Consider the following 18,147-nt stretch of genomic DNA (forward strand, 5'->3'; position numbering starts at 1 on the left):
CAGGGCCCCCGGCTCCCCGAATGCAAATCGCTGCTTTGCCTGGGCCGGGGGCCAGGCGCGGGGGCCCTGCCAGGGGGCGTGGCCCTCGGCCCCCGCCCCGCCGCGCCGCGTGCTCACCTGGGGCGTGTGGCAATCCCATCGCGCCGAGTGCTGCCGGGTGGGCGGGAGGGAGCAGCGGAGCGCGCGACGGCTGCGGCGACGGCTGCGGCGACGGCTCCGGCGGCGGCTCCCGCGGCGGCGGCGGCCGGGGGCGGGCGGAAGGAGACCCTGGCTTCCCCGGGGGCCCGGCTGGGGCAGCCGCGAGGGGCCTGGGGGGAAGCTGGCTTTGGTCCGGCCTGGGGCAGGATGGTGAATCTGGAACCCATGCACCCAGGTGAGGGGCGGAGGGCGGGAGCTCTGACAGGTGTCGCTGTGCTCGGGCAGGGGCGAAGGACAGGGGCGCCGCTCCCGGGGGGTCTTGTTTCCCAGCGGCCAGGAGAGGGCAGTGTGGATAGCGGGTCACCCCGAGCGGGCGGGCGCAGGGTACATATGGGGGACTTTGGGGAAGAATGAAGGTAGGGGCTACGGTGGAGGGTGGGAGGGCTTCTGAAGCCTCGCATCTGGAGAGCGCTGGCATCTGAGAGCCGCAGCCGTGTGGGACCTGGGCGTGCTGAGCTGTGGTAGTCTCGGGGAAGTTGCCCTGTTCACTGGTTGCAGAAGGGTGGCTCACTGGCTCAGCCAGGGGTGTGGACCTTGGAGTGCAGAAGTGAGGGAAATACGTGTATCCACATGTTGCGTGTTTGGTGTCCCAGGCATTTACGTGAAGTATAGGGAGAGTGGATATTTGTAAGGTCTAGGGGGTGCCTAGGAAAAGTGAGTGGAGCTGGGCATTTACAGAGGCACACCTGGGGCAGGTGCCATGGTGCACACGTATTGATCAGGGCCTAGGGAAGCATGTGTCCGTGTGTATCAGAGGTGAGTCTACCTGTCCCCATGTGTGTTGGGAGAGGAGGTGGAGCAGACCCCACCCGTGAAGGTGTACCTGCTCCCCTGCTCCGTGAGTCTAGGCAGTGCCGTAGGCTGGTGCGCGGTGGGGCTGGGGAGTCCACGTGCAGGGGCTGAGCTGGAGCTCTGTGGGACCCACAGGAGGAGCAGCCTGCACAGGGCCCTGTGGGAAAGCGCTTCCATCTCTGTGTCTGGGGGCGGGGGCAGTGAGAGATACATCCTCTGTGTTCCATGTCCCATGGATTTAGATACCAAGCCCTCCTCTCTTCAGGGGTGGGAACGTAGGCCATGGAAATGCTTTTCCGGGAGTCAGTTTCCCCTGCGTGAAAGGTCTACGGGCATGGAGTGAACCAAGGCCCCTCCATTCACCCTGCTGATCCCTCCTTCCACAGCCGGGCAAGGACCGGAGCTCCTAATCCGGGAGGTTGGACTTGGTGTCGGGGTGGGCCTTCTGGAGGTCTGAGGGCCTGAGCAGAGACGGACTGACGTGGAGAAAGCTGAGCCTGATTTGGCCATTTCAAACCAGCAACTTGCCTCTTAAAGGGGGCAACACCCAATGAATGACCTTCATTAAGGACTTCAGGGCTGTTGACGGGAATTTTGTTACCTGCTCTCCTTTCTGGAGGAAGAGTGAGCGAGTCACTTCTCGTGACCTACCCCAAGGAGCAGGGCAGGCTGGAGGCTTTGGCCCTTCCTGGAGCCGCCAATCCTTGAAATCAAGCAGCAGTGGGTGCAGGGGGGAGACCCAGTTTCCCAGACGCAGTCCTGGTGGGGCTGAGTGAAAACCAGCAGACGGTGAGGTGTTAGCTCTGAGCGGATCCCCAGGTGCTAGGACATGCCAGGGAGGGCTCGGTGTGGCGGAAAGAATCATCCAACTGGGTATCATCCAATGGTTGGGGAAAGTCCATTTTCAGACCTCATAGCACCAGCATGGAGCTGGACATAGCTGGGGGCAGATCCCGGGTTCTCCTTCCTCCACTTTCCACCAAGGAGGCCTAAGTGTGCATGGCAGCAAGACCTGAAGGCACGCCCCCAGTGGGAAGTTCTTTAGGACCAAGATCAGAGACTTCCTGGGGGTTTTCCACTTCATCGTCTACTGGAGGCTCCTGCTCTGGGGGAAGTGGGAGGAGGGGGGGCAGCTGGGACCCAGCAGGGAGGCCTCCTGGGGGCTAAGAAGATCTAGCCGAGAGCAGGAAAGAGAGGGTGAGCTTGAGGTGAGGAGGCCAAGCCCTCCATGCCTGGCCTGGGAGGAAGCTCCAGGCTGACGCTTTTCAGAAGCCCGGGCACCTCCCCCAGCCCTGTCCCGCACAGGCAGACACAAAGGGGGAGACTGAGCTAAACCCAGGGTGCGCTGACTCCTCAGGTGGGTTCTCCCGTCCACCTGTCTACCTCAGGTGGGTGACCTGAGTCATCTCTCTACATTTGTTTGCCACTGCTCCCCAGCCCGCTTCTGTAGTCTATCTCCCCTCAGGGCTGTCTGGCCTCCCTGTGAGGTTTCCTGGCCCCTCTGTGGTGTCTGGTTCCTCTTTGGAGACCTCAAAGGGATCGCTCAGTTTGGGACTTTCTGTGGGGCCTCTCTAACTAGATCTCCATTTGAGGGCTCCCTTTGCTGGGTCTTCTCAGTGGGCTTTTTAGTCCGGGGTCATCTTTGTAAGGTCTTTCATCGAGGGCCCTGCTGTGGGGTCTCTGAGGGAGGATCCGTCTATGGAGTGTCTCCCTGGGGGCCCCTCTCTAGGGTCTCTCAGTCCAGGATCCTCTCTGTGGACATCTGGTCTCTTCTGAGCCCTATTTTTCCCTTCCCAGTGATCCTGTGTCCTGCGGATGCTTTATAAACAGCACTTGCCCTGTAAATCCCCAGTCCTAGGCCCTTGGGGATTCCCCCTCCATTGATCTACTGCAACAGTTTGGGGGGGGTTGGAGGGGGAGCAGGGGCACACAAAGTAGTGCGTAAGGTCCCCCGCTCAGCAGCTCTGTAAGCACTGCGGCCCCTGAGTCAGCCCATCTTTTTGCTCTGATAACCTGGGTACCAGCCGTGATTCAGGTTGGCCTGGGACCTCAGCACTTTGTATTTTGTAGAACACCTCTCACGTGGGAGCACAAACACCTGAGCAGGCATGAGGTCACCAGACACAGGGGGAGCACCCTGGCTAAGGAGGGGCTCCTCCCTCCCAGGCCCAAGCAGGTAGACAAGAGTCAGACAGAAAGCTCAGGAGGGAGAGAAGAGATGGAGGAAACAGTGGGAAACCAGCCGGAGGGGGACACCTGGTTAGTCCCAGAGCATCTCTTGTTTGCCCTTTTCCTCACTGTGAACTGTTCCCTATCAGCTGGGAAAGAAGGATCAAGTCTCACAGACTGATACCAGTTCCAGCTCAGGACCATTGGGTTGGAAGGTCTCTTGAGAGGAAGTGCATTTCTCTTGAAGAAGAGGCGAGAGGCCTCTCCTCCAGGGGAGAGTTGGAGCCCTGGCTAGCTCAGAAGTAGGACCGGTGGGCCCCTTGAATTCCCTCTGGTAGAAGCGCCTGCAGCAGTGGGTGTGGGAGGGAGAAGTCAGGAGGGAGCTCCAGTCCCTTCCGAAGAGATGAAGATGGACAGTAGGAGAGAGAGTAGTGGGCCTTTTGCTTTCCTGGCATAGCCTGGACCCAGGAGGTCCAGGACACTGTGGACACTCAGCCTGCAGCCTGGGGAAGTGCTGCCCCTTGGACTTTGCTCCTGGAGGTTCACACACATCCTGGTTCACAGATGTGTAAGGAGGGGCTGCTGCTGGGTCATGACAAGGCACAGGGAGGGCAAGGCCAGCAGCCAACATTTCGCTCTAGCTTCAGTGGGTGACAGCGCCGGTGAAGCAGATAAGGGGCTGCGTCTGGTATCTGGGTTCTTACACGAAGCAGCTGAGCCTCCCCAGGGAAGGGAGTGATGGCAAGGAGCCTCCTCAGTTGCCAGCTGAGATTAGAAGAGCAGAGAAGCCTGACCGCACCCCACATCTCTCTCACTCACCTCCGGCAAGTGCTGTCCGCCAGGCGAAGGGTTACGGCGTCTCGGCGAGTTTCGGTGTTGGCCCATTTTTAGGCTGAGACCCAAGAGCTCGTCCCACCCATCAGCCTCGGCCTCCTACCCAACAGGAACAGGTTCTCAGTGTCTTAGCATCCTATGGGAGTTAAGAGGTTTTACAGATCATCTCAGCCTGACCCTCCATTCAGACTCAAACCCCCGTCCAATCCCAAAGTGTCACACTGTTGCTCCCATAATGGGTACATCCAACGAGTAGATGTCCTGTCAGAGTGTGGAGCCTTTGACTCCTTCAAAAGTTATTGTTAGACATGATTAGGACTACCTTTTATGCTAATTTAAAAGATCAGAGAGATGGCTTTTGGGTAGAGTTAAAGGTGGTGCAGGGAATGGGTGTTGGAGGAGTGTTTGGGTTACAGGCATAGAATTATGGTTTAGCTAAAAAGTTACCCTTCTTAAACGTCAGATGTTTGAAATAAGTTGATTCAGAATACCTGTTCATCATCCCACCCTCCCTACCCCTTAAACTCTTCTTGTCCCCTTGAGCGTTTTTCCCATGAAGTCAGAATGTGGAGAATGCAGATGGCTTCCCAGGTAAAGGACAAATTATGATAGTGCTTAGACAGAAAAACCAAAGCTGTTTAATGTAATGGGACAAGGGGACTCCAATCGAAGCCTAAGTATCTGTTTAGTTAATTCATTGATCACGTGCTTCCTTTGTGCCAGGAACTGTGCCAGGCGGTTTTCATTCAGTATCTTATTTGCTCCTCATTATAACTCTGGGAAGTATCATTTTTCTCATTTTTTTTTTTTTAGCTGAGAAAACTGAGGTTCAAATATGTGGCTAGTGTCCCCCTGTGCTGGTTAGGATGGCACTGGGATTAAATCCAGGTCTGTCTGCTGTCAAAACCCACGCTCTGAATTCCCGGCGCTACTGAAGCAGCTTTAAAAGCCAACTGAGAGGGCTTCCCTGGTGGCGCAGTGGTTGAGAGTCCGCCTGCCGATGCAGGGGACACAGGTTTGTGCCCCGGTCTGGGAAGATCCCACATGCCGCGGAGCGGCTGGGCCCGTGAGCCATGGCCGCTGAGCCTGCGCGTCCGGAGCCTGTGCTCAGCAACGGGAGAGGCCACAACAGTGAGAGGCCCACGTACCGCAAAAAAAAAAAAAGAAAAAAAAAAAGCCCACTGAAGGTGAGCACTCACCCCCTCCCGCCCCTTCCCAGCAGTCTCTGATGTTTTTCTCAGCACTGTTGAAGGATCCCTATGGGGAAGTGTGACTGAGCCGACCTGTAATAGGCAATGCCCAGCTCCAGCGTGGGACTTCACGGGTGGCACAAAGCTAAGCCCATTTCCCCACTGGAGCAGAAAGCGTGGAGTAGCAGAAGCCCTTTGCAGGCGTGTCCAGGTGGCCCACACTAGTTACTCTGCATACTCATGCATGACAGACTGTACAAAAAGTTTCAAACTGCAGCAGGAAGGACTTTGGTTAGGCTGGAGAAATGCCTTCTTAAATGTAGCACACTGAGAGGGGTGGCAAGTGTCGCTGCAGGGTTTCCCCTAGAGGTCTGTAACCACGCAGGACAGTGTGGATGTCTGGGGAGGGCTGTACGGAGGAGCTCCAAGTATTTACCTGGGAGTCATCACTTTGACCGGTCTCAAAACTATTCCTCAAACTACAGTGGCTCCCAAGGTTGCTTACTCCCTCCCCTGCTCCTGGGGTGTTCCAAGGGCTGGAGAACCTCGGGACTCCCCATCTCTGTCTTGCTTGGCATGGCAGTCACCCCTCCCGCATTGCAGTCACTACACCCCCTGGGACCACACTTTAAATCTCTGCCAGAGCCACACACATCATTGCCCTAAAAAAAAAAAAAAAAGAAGAAGAAGAAGAAAGAAAAGTTGGTTTCTTCCTGCTTTTCCTGGGGCAGAGGTCCACCCTTCTCCCTCATCCTGATCATCTCCAGACCTCAGGCATCCAGACTGTCAACTGCCTGATTACGTGGCGCAAATTAAGAAGGCCTGCTTACCCGGGATTGGCTGGGGAGCCGGGTATGCAAATTGGCTCACCAAGACTTTATCTGGTTTGAAAGAGTTAAAGTGCTGCCCCAGAGAAGGGGTGGGGGTGGGGGGGTCAACACGATTTGAATAAAATATTCTTCTGTCTTTAACGGCTTCAGTATTTGGGTGGCTTCATAAGGAGAGGAGCTGAGAGTGAGTTAGCTCAAAGTTGTCTCTTTCCTTCTCTTTGCTGACCCTTGAGGAGACTTGGGGGCCTCTTAGGCAGTGGCAGCTGTCTGTTGTGGGTAAATGTTTAATTTATTGAAATGAAGCAGGGCAGAGAGGCCAGGCCCGCAGCACTTGGGGGCTGAGACAGGGGGCCTTGTGTAGGTCTTCTCTCTCGGCGGGGCACTGACCCGCCTGCCATCCCTTTCTTACTGAGAACGTTGAAGGAGTAGGAGAGAAGGTAAGGGTTCCCAAGGAGGGCCACACAGGAGCCAGGGTTTGATCACCAGACAGTGGGTTGACCTCTGAGAATCAGGCAGAGAATAGAGGCAGGATTGGCTAAAAAAGATGAGAAGGGCAAGCCTTGGTTCAAGGGTACTCTTACCTCTCAAGGTAGAGTGATTATGAGGGGGAGGACGGGAGATGGATATTTCTTACGCTACTTTAAAAAATAACAGACATTCCCCAAATCCCAAAGGAAATGCAGAAGGAGAATGAGAAGCATTCTCCCCCATTCCCCACCCTCCGCTGTACCCTTCCCCTTGTTAAATTTTTACCAACTGAGCCTGGTGATAGAAGGAAGGGGCAATGGATGATGCAAAGGGGAGAGACCCTGCAGTAGCCCTGGAGAAAGGGGGAAAGGAGGCAAGTCTGGGAGGAGGGGATGTGTGCCCCGAGCTTATGAATATTCTAGTAGTTGTATGTTTAGGAATCAGGAATTTGAAAGTCTGATGCTTGTGGTAATTACACATTCATCTTCACTGTTTAGTTAAAGCCACATATGTCATAGCGAGAAAAATTGTGACCTGTTACTAAAATCAGTTGTGTTTTCCCTGCAGATATCAAGATGAGTGGGGATGTAGCAGATTCTACAGTTGCTCGAAGTGCTCTCAGCCAGGTGGAGACAGGTAAGGGTCTTCTCTTCTGGGAAATGAAAAAGAAAAGCAAGGGCAGGACAGAGTTACTTGAATTCATCGAATAATGGAATAATGTGGTATCTCTTCTGGCTTGGTCTTTCAGCCAATCAGACCCAAAGGCTGGGTCTTAGGCAATGAAGGGATTCCCTAGAGACAAGGGGTATGACCCTGGAGCCTTTGAACAGTAGACATTGGTCTACAGCTGAACAAAGCCTCTGAAACTAGGCTAGGAAAGGGCCAGATCCTTAGAAACAAACAAGAAGTTAGGGAGGAGAGTCACTTTTTTTTTTTTTTCATTTTTAAGTAACATTTGTTTTTTTGCTTTTAGTTTTTTTTACTATTTTTTAATAGATCTTTATTGCAGTATAATTGCTTCACAATATCCTGTTAGTTTCTGTTGCACAACAAAGCGAATCAGCCATATACATACATGTGTCCCCATATCCCCTCCCTCTTGAGCCTCCCTCCCACCCTCCCTATCCAACCCCTCTAGGTCATCGCAAAGCACCGAGCTGATCTCCCTGTGCTATGCTGCTGCTCCCCACCAGCCAACTATTTTTACATTCGATAGTGTATGTATGTCGATGCTACTCTCATTTCGCCCCGGCTTCCCCCTCCCACCCCGTGTCATCAAGTCCATTCTCTATGTCTACCTCTTTATTCCTGCCCTGCAACTAGGTTCATCAGTACCATTTTTTTTCAAGACCCCTAGAAGCAGCAGGCTGTGTTCCCAGCTGCTACTGACTGACAGAAGGCAGAATGTGTCTCTGGTAGAGGGGAACTAAGGCCTTTTAACCCCAGATTTCTCAATAATGCTACTCAAGGAACTAATCAAAAGGCCCATGTACAAGTGTTCCTCTTCCAAATTACATGCATGTGGGTGGCAAACAGACCCAGAAAGGAGGGCTTGGTGCCTATAGAAGACTGTGCTTTGTGAATAAAAGGAAGAGGACAGGGAAGAATTGAGAAGAAAGTTTCATAGCTCTCTGCTTTTAACTCCATAGTCCAAACCTGGCTTTGAAAGCTCCATATAATTAAAAAGAACTTAAAGAAAGGTGAGCATAAATTGTAACACCACCAAATAACTTTAATAGTATCCCAACAAGACCTCAATTAGTCTTTCATCTGGATCATTAGAGGTATTGAAATTAGAAGTGGAAGAGAATTGATGTCCCCCAGAGCTAAAATCTTTTCCCAACTCTTCAGGTGCGGTCTACTTCCATTCTTGAAGCTAAAAGACTCAGGATCAGGGACATGATAATTGGGGGTCTTGTGGAGGCATCTGCAGCATACATTTACCATAAACTTTTCTGCTCCTCCGCCCTCAATTTAGTATTGAAACTGTCTGTTTACATGGGTAGTGGTACATGTTATTTTTTATTTTTGCGGTACACGGGCCTCTCACTGTTGTGGCCTCTCCCGTTGTGGAGCACAGGCTCCGGACGCGCAGGCTCAGCAGCCATGGCTCACGGGCCCAGCCGCTCCGTGACATGTGGGATCTTCCCGGACCGGGGCATGAACCCGTGTCCCCTGCATCGGCAGGCGGACTCTCAACCACTGCGCCGCCAGGGAAGCCCAGTGGTACATGTTTTATATTTTGCTTTGTGTCTGGGAAGAGTTAAGCTTGGAGAGAGTGGGCCAATTGCAACCATTTGTCAGTTGATTTATTAGCTGAGTACGTTTTACTAAAGGTCTGTGGAGTGGGGTATCTGTTCTCCCCAGTTGTGAAGAAAATTCCCTTTAATCTCCAGAACTCCAGCAAGGCTTTCATATCTGTTTACCTGATGAGTAGTAATAGGTACCTCTCTGCTCTGAACTCTTCCCTAGAGAAAAACCAGAGTCCAGAAGCCTTGATGCAGAAGTTGAGTCACCCTTTCCCAGTAGCAGGCTGGCTAGAGCCAACTCTTCACCTGGGCCAGGTGTATTGCCCCAGGTATGTGGTGACACAGCTAAGAGAATGTCCATGTGGGTGGAAGACCACGCTTAGCAGGATAGCAGAGCTATCCCAAAGTTATGGGACCAAGTCAAGGCAGCTGCGTCAGGAGTGAGAAGGACCTACATGAAGCCCTGAAAAGCCATCCAGGAGACAGAGGGAGTTCAGAACCTAGGTGGGGATTAGGAAGGTTCAGGCGTTACAGGCAATCTCAGCAAGTTCTGGCCTCCTGTCTGGGACTGTGGGAGCTTGCACAGACTAGGTTGAAGGAGAAAGAGTCTGAACATAAACCGAGACTTTCAGAATACGAGTGTCATCTCAGTGTCTGCCAGTTCAAAATGTGACCTTGGACCAGCCACTTTGCTTCCCTAGGAGACAGGAACAGATGACCTTTGAAGAGTATGGATTTAGAATCAAACAGACCTGGGGGTAAAAATCACAGCTCTGCTGCTTACTGGTTTATATGATCTGATGAGTTACTTTAACCTCATCTCTTCTATAGAGGACAATTAATGTCCATCTTAGAGAGTGGGTTGAGGGTTAGCTGAGATATTTAAAGCCCTTAGCACAGTGCTTGGCACATGACAGCTGCAGTCATCATTCCCTCTGATGGCATCATTAAGATTCTGTGATTCTGTAATATACACAACGAGACTTGCTGCTAAGTGTTCTGGGGCTGCAGGTAGCTGGGGTGCCCTTCTCCCCTTCACTCAGGCCGAGTGCGTCAACCCTACAGGTTGATTTTGTTCCTTCCACCATTCAGGGAAAGAGTCTGTGTGGGTCCTCCTCAACTCCAAGGAGACCCTTTAGTTCACGCTGTCAGAACGCCTCCATTCCCAGATCCTTCACTTCTAGCAGCTCAGCTTGGTGGCTGGTAGCATCCTTACTTAGGTGACTGTCAAATTACTGCATGTTTGTAAGGGCAAGAAAAAAAGAGGCAGCTCATTAAAGTAACCAAACTTCCTGGAAAGTCATTCTGACTCATTTTTTACAGAGGAAAGCTTATCATGAGTCACAGTGATTACCAACTTGGTTTAATGGCTTCCTTTGGATTTTTAAAAGGCAGATTCCCCTTCCCAACAGGGCCTGAATTAAGGGGTGGTTTGTCTCTGGGTTTTAAAGAAACTATAAACAAAGGTGACCTAGAAGGCCCCAGCTCCCTGAGAGCACCCTCTGTGTTGTGTGAAATCCCCAAGGTGCATGAGGTGGGAGCTGGGAAAGGGAAGTGAATTTCCCCTCCACACTGGCCAGGACTGCAAAGGAGAGCGTTCTCTAGTCCAGACACAGACCTCCCAGTTGGTAGAGACCTGGCAGGGCAGCTAGCTCATCCTTTCCTTTCCTGCGGTCTGTGAGGAAGCCGAGGCATGGGTGGACAGAGGATAAATTCAGTGTCTTTGTGACAGCACTAGGGACCAGAGGAGGCTCCCAGTCCCCTGGCCAGTGTTGTTTCCACACCCCGCAGAAGATTGAAGCCAAGCTGTTTCTAGATTTCTGAACTATCAGCTTTTCTATCCTTCCTTTTACTTCCCGTTTTTACTTTTCCTTCCTTCTTGAGGCTGACACCAATTTTTTTTTTCCGGTTCTCAACTGAGTGGTTGATAAGAACATAGCCTTACCCACATTTCAAAAGCTCCCAGCTCCATAACTGACCATCCCCAAGCACCCAAGCAGATAACCCTATGACTTTTGACCACTCTGGTCACAGTGTAGCCTCCTACACAGGGGAGGACAAATACGGTGGGCTTGGGAGGAGGAAGGGAAAGGCCAGTCACATCCACGGAGCCTCCTGCCCATACCCAGGCACATGGAGCCAACTGTACATGCATTACCTCATTTAATTCTTACAATTGCCATTTTTATCAATGAGGAAGTTGCGGCTCAGAATGAGAAACTAACTAGCCCAGGATCACACAGCTTCTAACCAGTAATCAAACTCAGTCCTGACTCCAGGCTATGAACTCCCTGCAGATTATTGGGCAAATGTTTTCCCACCCAGACATTTATTTTCCTCCCCATTAAGGAGGGTTTGGGGCTGGAGAGTCTCTAAGGGCTGAATTTTTAAAGATGTGTATGCAGTTCTGCTTTTCCAAATTCTCTGCCATCAGTTCCCACACCGTGCATTTGTGTGGGGACTTCCTCAGCCCTGAGCTCTGCTCGTCTAGCCCGCCACCTCCCTCAGCCCCTATATCCCCTCCTTCCACCGTCCCTCTCAGCCCGCTCTCCTCTGACTCCTCCAGCTGCCTTGCTCTGTTCAGGCTCCGCCCTCTTCTCCGACCTTGCTGGCAGTCCTGGCTCCTGTCAGACCCTGGGCTCAGAAAGATGATGAAACAGTCCCTGTCTTCCAGGAGCTTTCCTCCAGGGCTTCATGGTGGAGTGGATCACAGGGCCAACTTGTGTTTGGAAGAGCACGTTCCAACAGTGCCTTTGGACTTTACAACAATTCCGTGAGGGTAGATGGCACCATCCCACTTTGCAGATGGGGCAACTGAGGCTGGTTAGCTGGTCTCACCAAGATTCTGTATCTAGCAAATGACAGAATTAAACTTGGGTCTTTCTAGTGACTATTTACCCAGAGATGGTGGTGGGAAGACTGGGGACCAGCACAGGAAAACCAGGGACAGAGGACACAAGAGCATGGCTGCATCAGGGAGATGCTGAAATTATGGCAGGTGGCTCCAGCCAAGGGGCTTGGCTCTCCTCCTTGGCCGGAGGAGAGCCAAGCCCCTGCTGGGGGGTTGGTCTCATCCAAGAGGCAGAAGCCTTGTCTGGTGCCAAAATGTGCTTGCTGGGGAAGAGAGGGAAAGAGCTGGGGTCCACTTACTCCCCTTGGTGAACTGTGGAGGGTGAGAATCTGGCCTTGGAGAGAACTGTCTCCATCTCTTCTCTCATCCTGAGTCAGCCTCACCAACACACCAGCCCAGGCTCCCCGCATTCTGCAGATTCAGTCGTCATTGGTGGAGTGGGGGATTGCAGGCCCAGATGACAGTGGAGCAGACGCCTTAGGACCCTTGTCCTGCTCAGAGATCTGGGAAGGAAGGGCTCCACGAGGGGAGCCCAGGGGAGGAAAAGGGGAGCAAGAAGGGAGGGTGTGGGGACTGGACTCTGTCAGTCATCCCTTCCTGCTGGCCTTCTTCTTTGCTTCAGTTGCCTAACTGAGAGGTGAAATGGCTCACCGTGTCCCACCGTCTGGAAGGACCATCCAGGGGAGTTAGCTGTGTGGGGACCCTTTGCAGAAAGTCTCCTCACTTAAATCTGGCAACTTTCTGCATGGTTTTAAGACGGAATGGACACGATTATATAGGGGAGGCCAGAGAAGTTAGTGATTCTCCTTAAGGCCCGAAGAAATAATGAGTAACTGACCCAAGAAGAGAAACCCCATCTTGGTCAGTTCATTCCTGGGGTCTCGCCATCTCCACCCTACCGAGTCCCCAAGAAAAGAGCCAAGGATAAAGAAACTACGTCTCACTGCGACGAAGAGGGTGCAGTTCCAGGCAGAAACAGGCAGAAGGCTCTAGAGACGTGTGTGGGTTTTAACCCAGATGTTTATGGAATAAAACTATTCTTTCAATGACAGAGAGGACAAGAGAAGTCTAGGAAGTACCTGGGGTGAGGTGAGACTTGGGGGAAGGTGCGGAACAGTCTCCTATTGACAGCTCTTTCTAAATGAGACACATGGGTGCACGCACACACACACACACACACACACATCCACCCTTTTATGATTAAATGACAGAGTGGGTGTGAAAGCACTTTGCAAAGTGTATGTCACCATACAAATACAGTCCATCATTAGGTTGATAATTATCAGAAATGTTCAGGAGACAAGACAAAGCTCTGTCACTGAGCAGTGTGGGACAAGTTTGCTTGTGCCTTAGACTCGAGTTTCCTTGTCATAATATGGGGGGCGGAGAGGGCTTGGGGGAATAAAGTGAAGAGAATGAGCTGGGTGGGCTCTAGGATTCAAGCCTGGTGACTCTAGTCCTGTGCCTTGGTCTGTGCCCACTCTCGCCCTTACCTCTCTGGAGGACAAAAAGGAAGCCATAGCCCCTCCAGATGTCCAGGGGGAACTGATATGAATCCCTGGATTCTGAGAGGATATCTTGTTCATACCTTTCTCTTCCTTTGAAGACATTTCAAAACCATCCCTGGGAAATAAAGGATCCTGTTCTTAGAGCTATTTTCCCCTCATTTATCCTCCATCCTTAAGAAAAGCTAACCCCACAATTTCTCTTGGCCACCTATTCTTGTAGGATACAATTCTCAGTGTCGGGAAGTCCTTTCCTATCTCTTGTCTACAACCCTCATGCTGCAGCATATGCCCCTTGCCCCTGGTTCTGGCCCTCTCAAACCAGAGTGGCTTCCATCTTACCACGTTTCCAGTTTCTGTGCAGGGAGATGAAGAGGTACTAATTCACCATCCAGGCTTCATACTGTGGCTGTGTGTGCCAGAGGTCTCGGGAAAGCAGCCTGTGGCGTCAGGAGGTACCTGCCTCTAGCACACAGAGAACCTCTGCAAATAAAAGAGCCACCACTACAGCAGCTCCCACCTGGACCACACTTTCTCACCCATCTAGTCCCAAACCCAAACCCACAGGGCAGGACCATGCTGCTCAGATGAAAGTGTTGTGTTTTTTTTTGTTTTGTTTTTTGTTTTTTTTTTTACGGTATGCGGGCCTCTCACTGTTGCAGCCTCTCCCGTTGCGGAGCACAGGCTCCAGACGCGCAGGCCCAGTGGCCATGGCTCACGGGCCTAGCCGCTCTGCGGCATGTGGGATCTTCCCGGACCGGGGCACGAACCCGTGTCCCCTGCATCGGCAGGCAGACTCTCAACCAGTGCGCCCCCAGGGAAGCCCGTGAAGTGTTTTTAACAGCAGTGTGTTTTTTATATGTTGCTTGAAATCAGGAGGTTTATAACACATTCATGTCCGGAAATGAGTGAAGATACTTTAAAGTCTAAGCACACTATATATGAGTGTGTTAGGAGTGTGTATGTCGCAACCTCAAGAGGGGTAATAGTCCATATGGACTAAATTAATACTTGCCTCTGGGTAGCAGGTATGTTTGTAAATATAAAATTATGTTAAACCTTAGCACCAGTGCAGGTGAATGAGCCAAGTCCTGCCTGGCACCCGTCCCTCTTCCTTTCGGAGATCTCTTTAAGGAAGGCCACCTTCCCTGCCCCAGCTGCCATCTCTGCAGCCCCCAAAAGAACATGGACCTCCTTTTCTCTCCGGCCTAAGAGGGAACAAAGTGAGGGGGCCGCGTGGGGGGGCACCTGTGTGCTGCCTTTTACCATCTGGAGTTCCGCTTGGTTTCATCAGCGGTCATTCCTTAGGGCACTGCTTCAAACAACGTGGGCTGCAGGACTGGTCGTTTTACTTCCGGTCTGTCACAGAGCAGTCCACGGTCCCACCGTGCAGGACTGGTATGCAGCTCGTACCCACCACACACATTCAACAGGGCCCAGACTTGTCTACACTGCGTCCACAGGGAGCACTCACTCATGACGTACTTGGGGTGCTGTGAACATTTCTAAATTCTTACTCTCTGTGTTTGGACACATCTGGTCTCCGACCTTAATGAACAGTTCAGACCAGCCTGGCTGTGGGACCACACTTGGAGGTGCCCTGCATTAGAGGATAAGAGTGTGCATAAGAATGCCCCTTTCCTTTGGCATCCCATGGGCAATGGATACATCTTATGACCTTCTCAGCATCCCTCCTACTCCCACTGTCGGTGCTGTGGGGGCAATGATGGGGAGATCCAGCAGGAGAGGTCGGTCCCAGGCTATCCTTTGCTTCCAGGGGTGAAATGACACCCACCCCCAACCCGCTACCAACACACACACACACACACACACACACACACAGAGAGAGAGAGAGAGAGAGACCCTGAGCAGCGTCCAGAGACTCAACACTGTAGCTTCTGGGCCTTAGCCCTTCACTAAGGCCCCCAAATTGCAGCCCCCCTCCCTCATAAGCTGTGAGTAAATGCTTTTGGTCTCTTGGGTCCACCCTCCTCCTTAAGAAACAGTTACAGTAATGAACACCTGGTGTGGAAAATTGCTGAACAAGTGGAAAAAGAATTTGAAAAGAAATGAGCAGCCAAATTAGGGTTACGTCTTAGGGCTTGAAGAGCAGCCCCAATCCGGACTACTGAAATGCAGTTACACTCGGTCCGCCCCACTCCCAAACACACAGACACACACACGCCCAACTCACACTCACGCGCAAACACACACGACTCACACAATCCCCACCTCAAAGCCCTCAGGGCAGGGTGGGCAGTCTGGCGGTGGGGGTACACCCCCTGGCAGTCTTCCTTTCTGGTCAAGGCTCTATCAAAGGCAGGCCGGGGTGGTCGGGGGGTTTGTGAAACTACAGGAAGGGCAGGGGAGACGGAAGTTGGAGTCTCTGCCTGCATTTGCTAGTGGGTCCCCCTCGGGAAGGGAAGGGCTCTGCCAGGATGACCCATCCTTAGGAAGAGCTGCTGAGGGGAGAGGCAGGTGCAGCTCCCCTTGCATCCTCTCACTCCCCACTCCCCACAGCCAAGGGGAAGAGGGGCAGACATGTCCTTAAAAGGGAAGCAGCATGAGGTCATCCCAACTGGGGCTGCGTTCCTCTCATTGGAGCCTGAGGTTCTGGTAGGACAGGGCTGGGGAGGCTGAGCGAATGACCAGAGTCCTCAAAGGAGACTGAATTTCATTTCTAGAGACTTCAGCCACAGACAGTTCAAAGTCCCCTCCTGGATCCTCCATGGGCTTAGGGCTGACTGTGGGGGAGCTCCTGGGTAGCAGCAGGGCCCTGGGAGACTCAGGTAGGGCAGGCCTTTGTGCCAAGCTCGGAACATGGGAAACAGAGCTGCGGGCATCTCCCCAGAAAGCACTAGCGCTGTTGACTCAAAAAATAATAGGTGTTAATTTGCATGGCATTTTACATACAGGTTCCGTGCCCTGCTTTCTATCTCCTATCACTGGCACCACCGAAGCCCTCTAGGTCTCTCTTCTCCTGTCACCCCCTCTAGGAGCATCGCTGTGTCCTCCAGACTCCAGAACTTCCTCATCACCATCTAGCCCATCCTCGGATTAGGCTAGGCTGAGAAAAAACAGCGGTTGGTCTCGCTTGGGTGAGACCAAATCTGGGTCTAGATTTGCACTAGAGAAGCAGGCAGGAAGCCTGGCAGGTCTGGGCCCCTTTGGGCACCTCGGTGAGGGGTGCCCCACCTGCCTGCTGGGAAGAGGAACAAAAAATCTAAGCCAGAGAGCCCAGAGAGGGGCCAAAAGGAGAGGAAACCCAGTGGTTGCTATGACGATGGGGTCCTGGCGCCCAATTTGCATAGGGCAATGATTTCCATACTGCAGGGTGAATTTCCATATCCCTGCCTCAAAGCCTGTTGGGGCAGGGAGTGGGGAGAGGGGAGAGGTCATTTGAAATTCAAATGAGGATGATTAAGGTTTTCTTGAGAAGGGAAGCACGCACAAAAAGGGTTAAGCCGGCTGGGAAATGTCTGCTCTGGACTCCAAGGTATCAAAGGGAGGTGGCACTGGGCTGGCTGCTCCCACCCTGTCCCTGTCCCCTCCCCTCAGGCCCCTGGAGGCTTGAGGGTGGTTGGCTGAGTGGGGTATTAGTGACCTCTGCCTCTCGGGAGAACCAGCTGGGTCCCCATCCCCGCCTAGCCCCAACTCAGTTTACCCCCAGTGTCGTAAGGATGCTTGGGCTCTTAAGGACCATTGAGTGAGCTCTGGTCCTGGGCTCAGGCCTGTCTCCCTCTGCTGACAACAGACTAGTCATCTCAGTTTTTCTACCAGTGAAACTGGAGAAACAGTCTGCACTTTCTTGTTTGGCTGAGGAGATGTGAGGAGAGATGGAATCTGGACTCATCTCTACCATGAACCTGTGTCAGCAAGTCACCTCCCGTCTTCAGGCCTGAGTTCGTTCATTGGACGAAGGGTCTGAACTTGAGAGTCTCTAAGATCACTTCCGGTTCTAAGATGCTGAGATCTGGGAGCACATGCTGACCCTTTGTGCTCACTGGTTATTATTTGAAAGATGGGGGTTGCTGTACCTCTCAGTTCCTGTAATGTGTTAGGAAGGGCACTGCTGCCCTCAGCTTACCAAGGCGGAGGCATTAAGGGCATAGACTTTGGAGCCAGAGTCTGTATTTGAATCCCAACTTTTCTACTTACTAGTTATATGACCTTGGGCTGGTTACTTAATGTCCCTGCTCGGTTTCCTAGACTCTAAAATGGAGGTAATAATAGGGATAGGCTCCTAGAGTCGCCGTGAGGATGTTTTTTTGTTTTTGTTTTTTAATATTGTGGAGAGTGAGAAACTATTTTTTTTTGTTTTTTCTTTAATTAATTAATTTATTAATTTATTTATTTTATTTTGGACTGTGTTGGGTCTTTGTTGCTGCGCACGGGTTTTCCTCTAGTTGCGGCGAGCGGGAGCCACTCTTTGTTGCGGTGCGCGGGCTTCTCATTGTGGTGGCTTCTCTTGTTGCGGAGCATGGGCTCTAGGCACATGGGCTTCGGTAGTTGTGGCTCGTGGGCTCAGTAGTTGTGGTTCACGGGCTCTAGAGCGCAGGCTCAGTAGTTGTGGCGCACAGGCGTAGTTGCTCCGCGGCATGTGGGATCTTCCCGGACCTGGGCTCGAGCCCGTGTCCCCTGCATTGGCAGGCGGATTCTTAACCGCTGTGCCACCAGGGAAGCCCCTGCCATGAGGATTGAATAAGCCAACATGTGTAAGGTGCTTAGAGCAGAGCCTGCCGTATAGTAATGCTATTTGCCAGTATTAGTATCAGAAGGACAGAGTGTCCACACGTGACCCAGTGGCCAATTTAGGGACCCTCTATTAGGAATATGGGCTGTGTCCTGAGTAGACCTACCTGTGAATTCGTTCACTCATGGCCAACACACTGTCCTATCCACCTGCACTTGGGAGTGGGAAGTGTGCTTTGGTGAAGGACCCTCAAACAAACTGACTCCAGGCAATCAGGAAATGGCCGGAAGAAGGGGAGGGAGTTGGTGGAAAGACCCCTCCTCCCAGGACCCAGTGCTTAGGGATGGTACAGATTCAAGGAGACTAGA

The 18,147-nt window shown here is 52.3% G+C and overlaps 1 protein-coding gene across 1 annotated transcript in view; it reads left to right on the forward strand.

Moving 5' to 3' along the window:
- Nucleotides 1-345: 345 nt before the first annotated feature.
- Nucleotides 346-18,147, forward strand: part of POU2F3 (POU class 2 homeobox 3) — a 78,826-nt gene continuing 61,024 nt past the window's right edge. The window contains 2 exon segments of the mRNA XM_060104273.1: nt 346-373; nt 7,049-7,117. Coding sequence (XP_059960256.1) covers nt 346-373; nt 7,049-7,117 — 97 coding nt within the window.

Source organism: Mesoplodon densirostris, chromosome 7 (genome assembly GCF_025265405.1).
Source record: "Mesoplodon densirostris isolate mMesDen1 chromosome 7, mMesDen1 primary haplotype, whole genome shotgun sequence".
Taxonomy (NCBI): domain Eukaryota; kingdom Metazoa; phylum Chordata; class Mammalia; order Artiodactyla; family Ziphiidae; genus Mesoplodon; species Mesoplodon densirostris.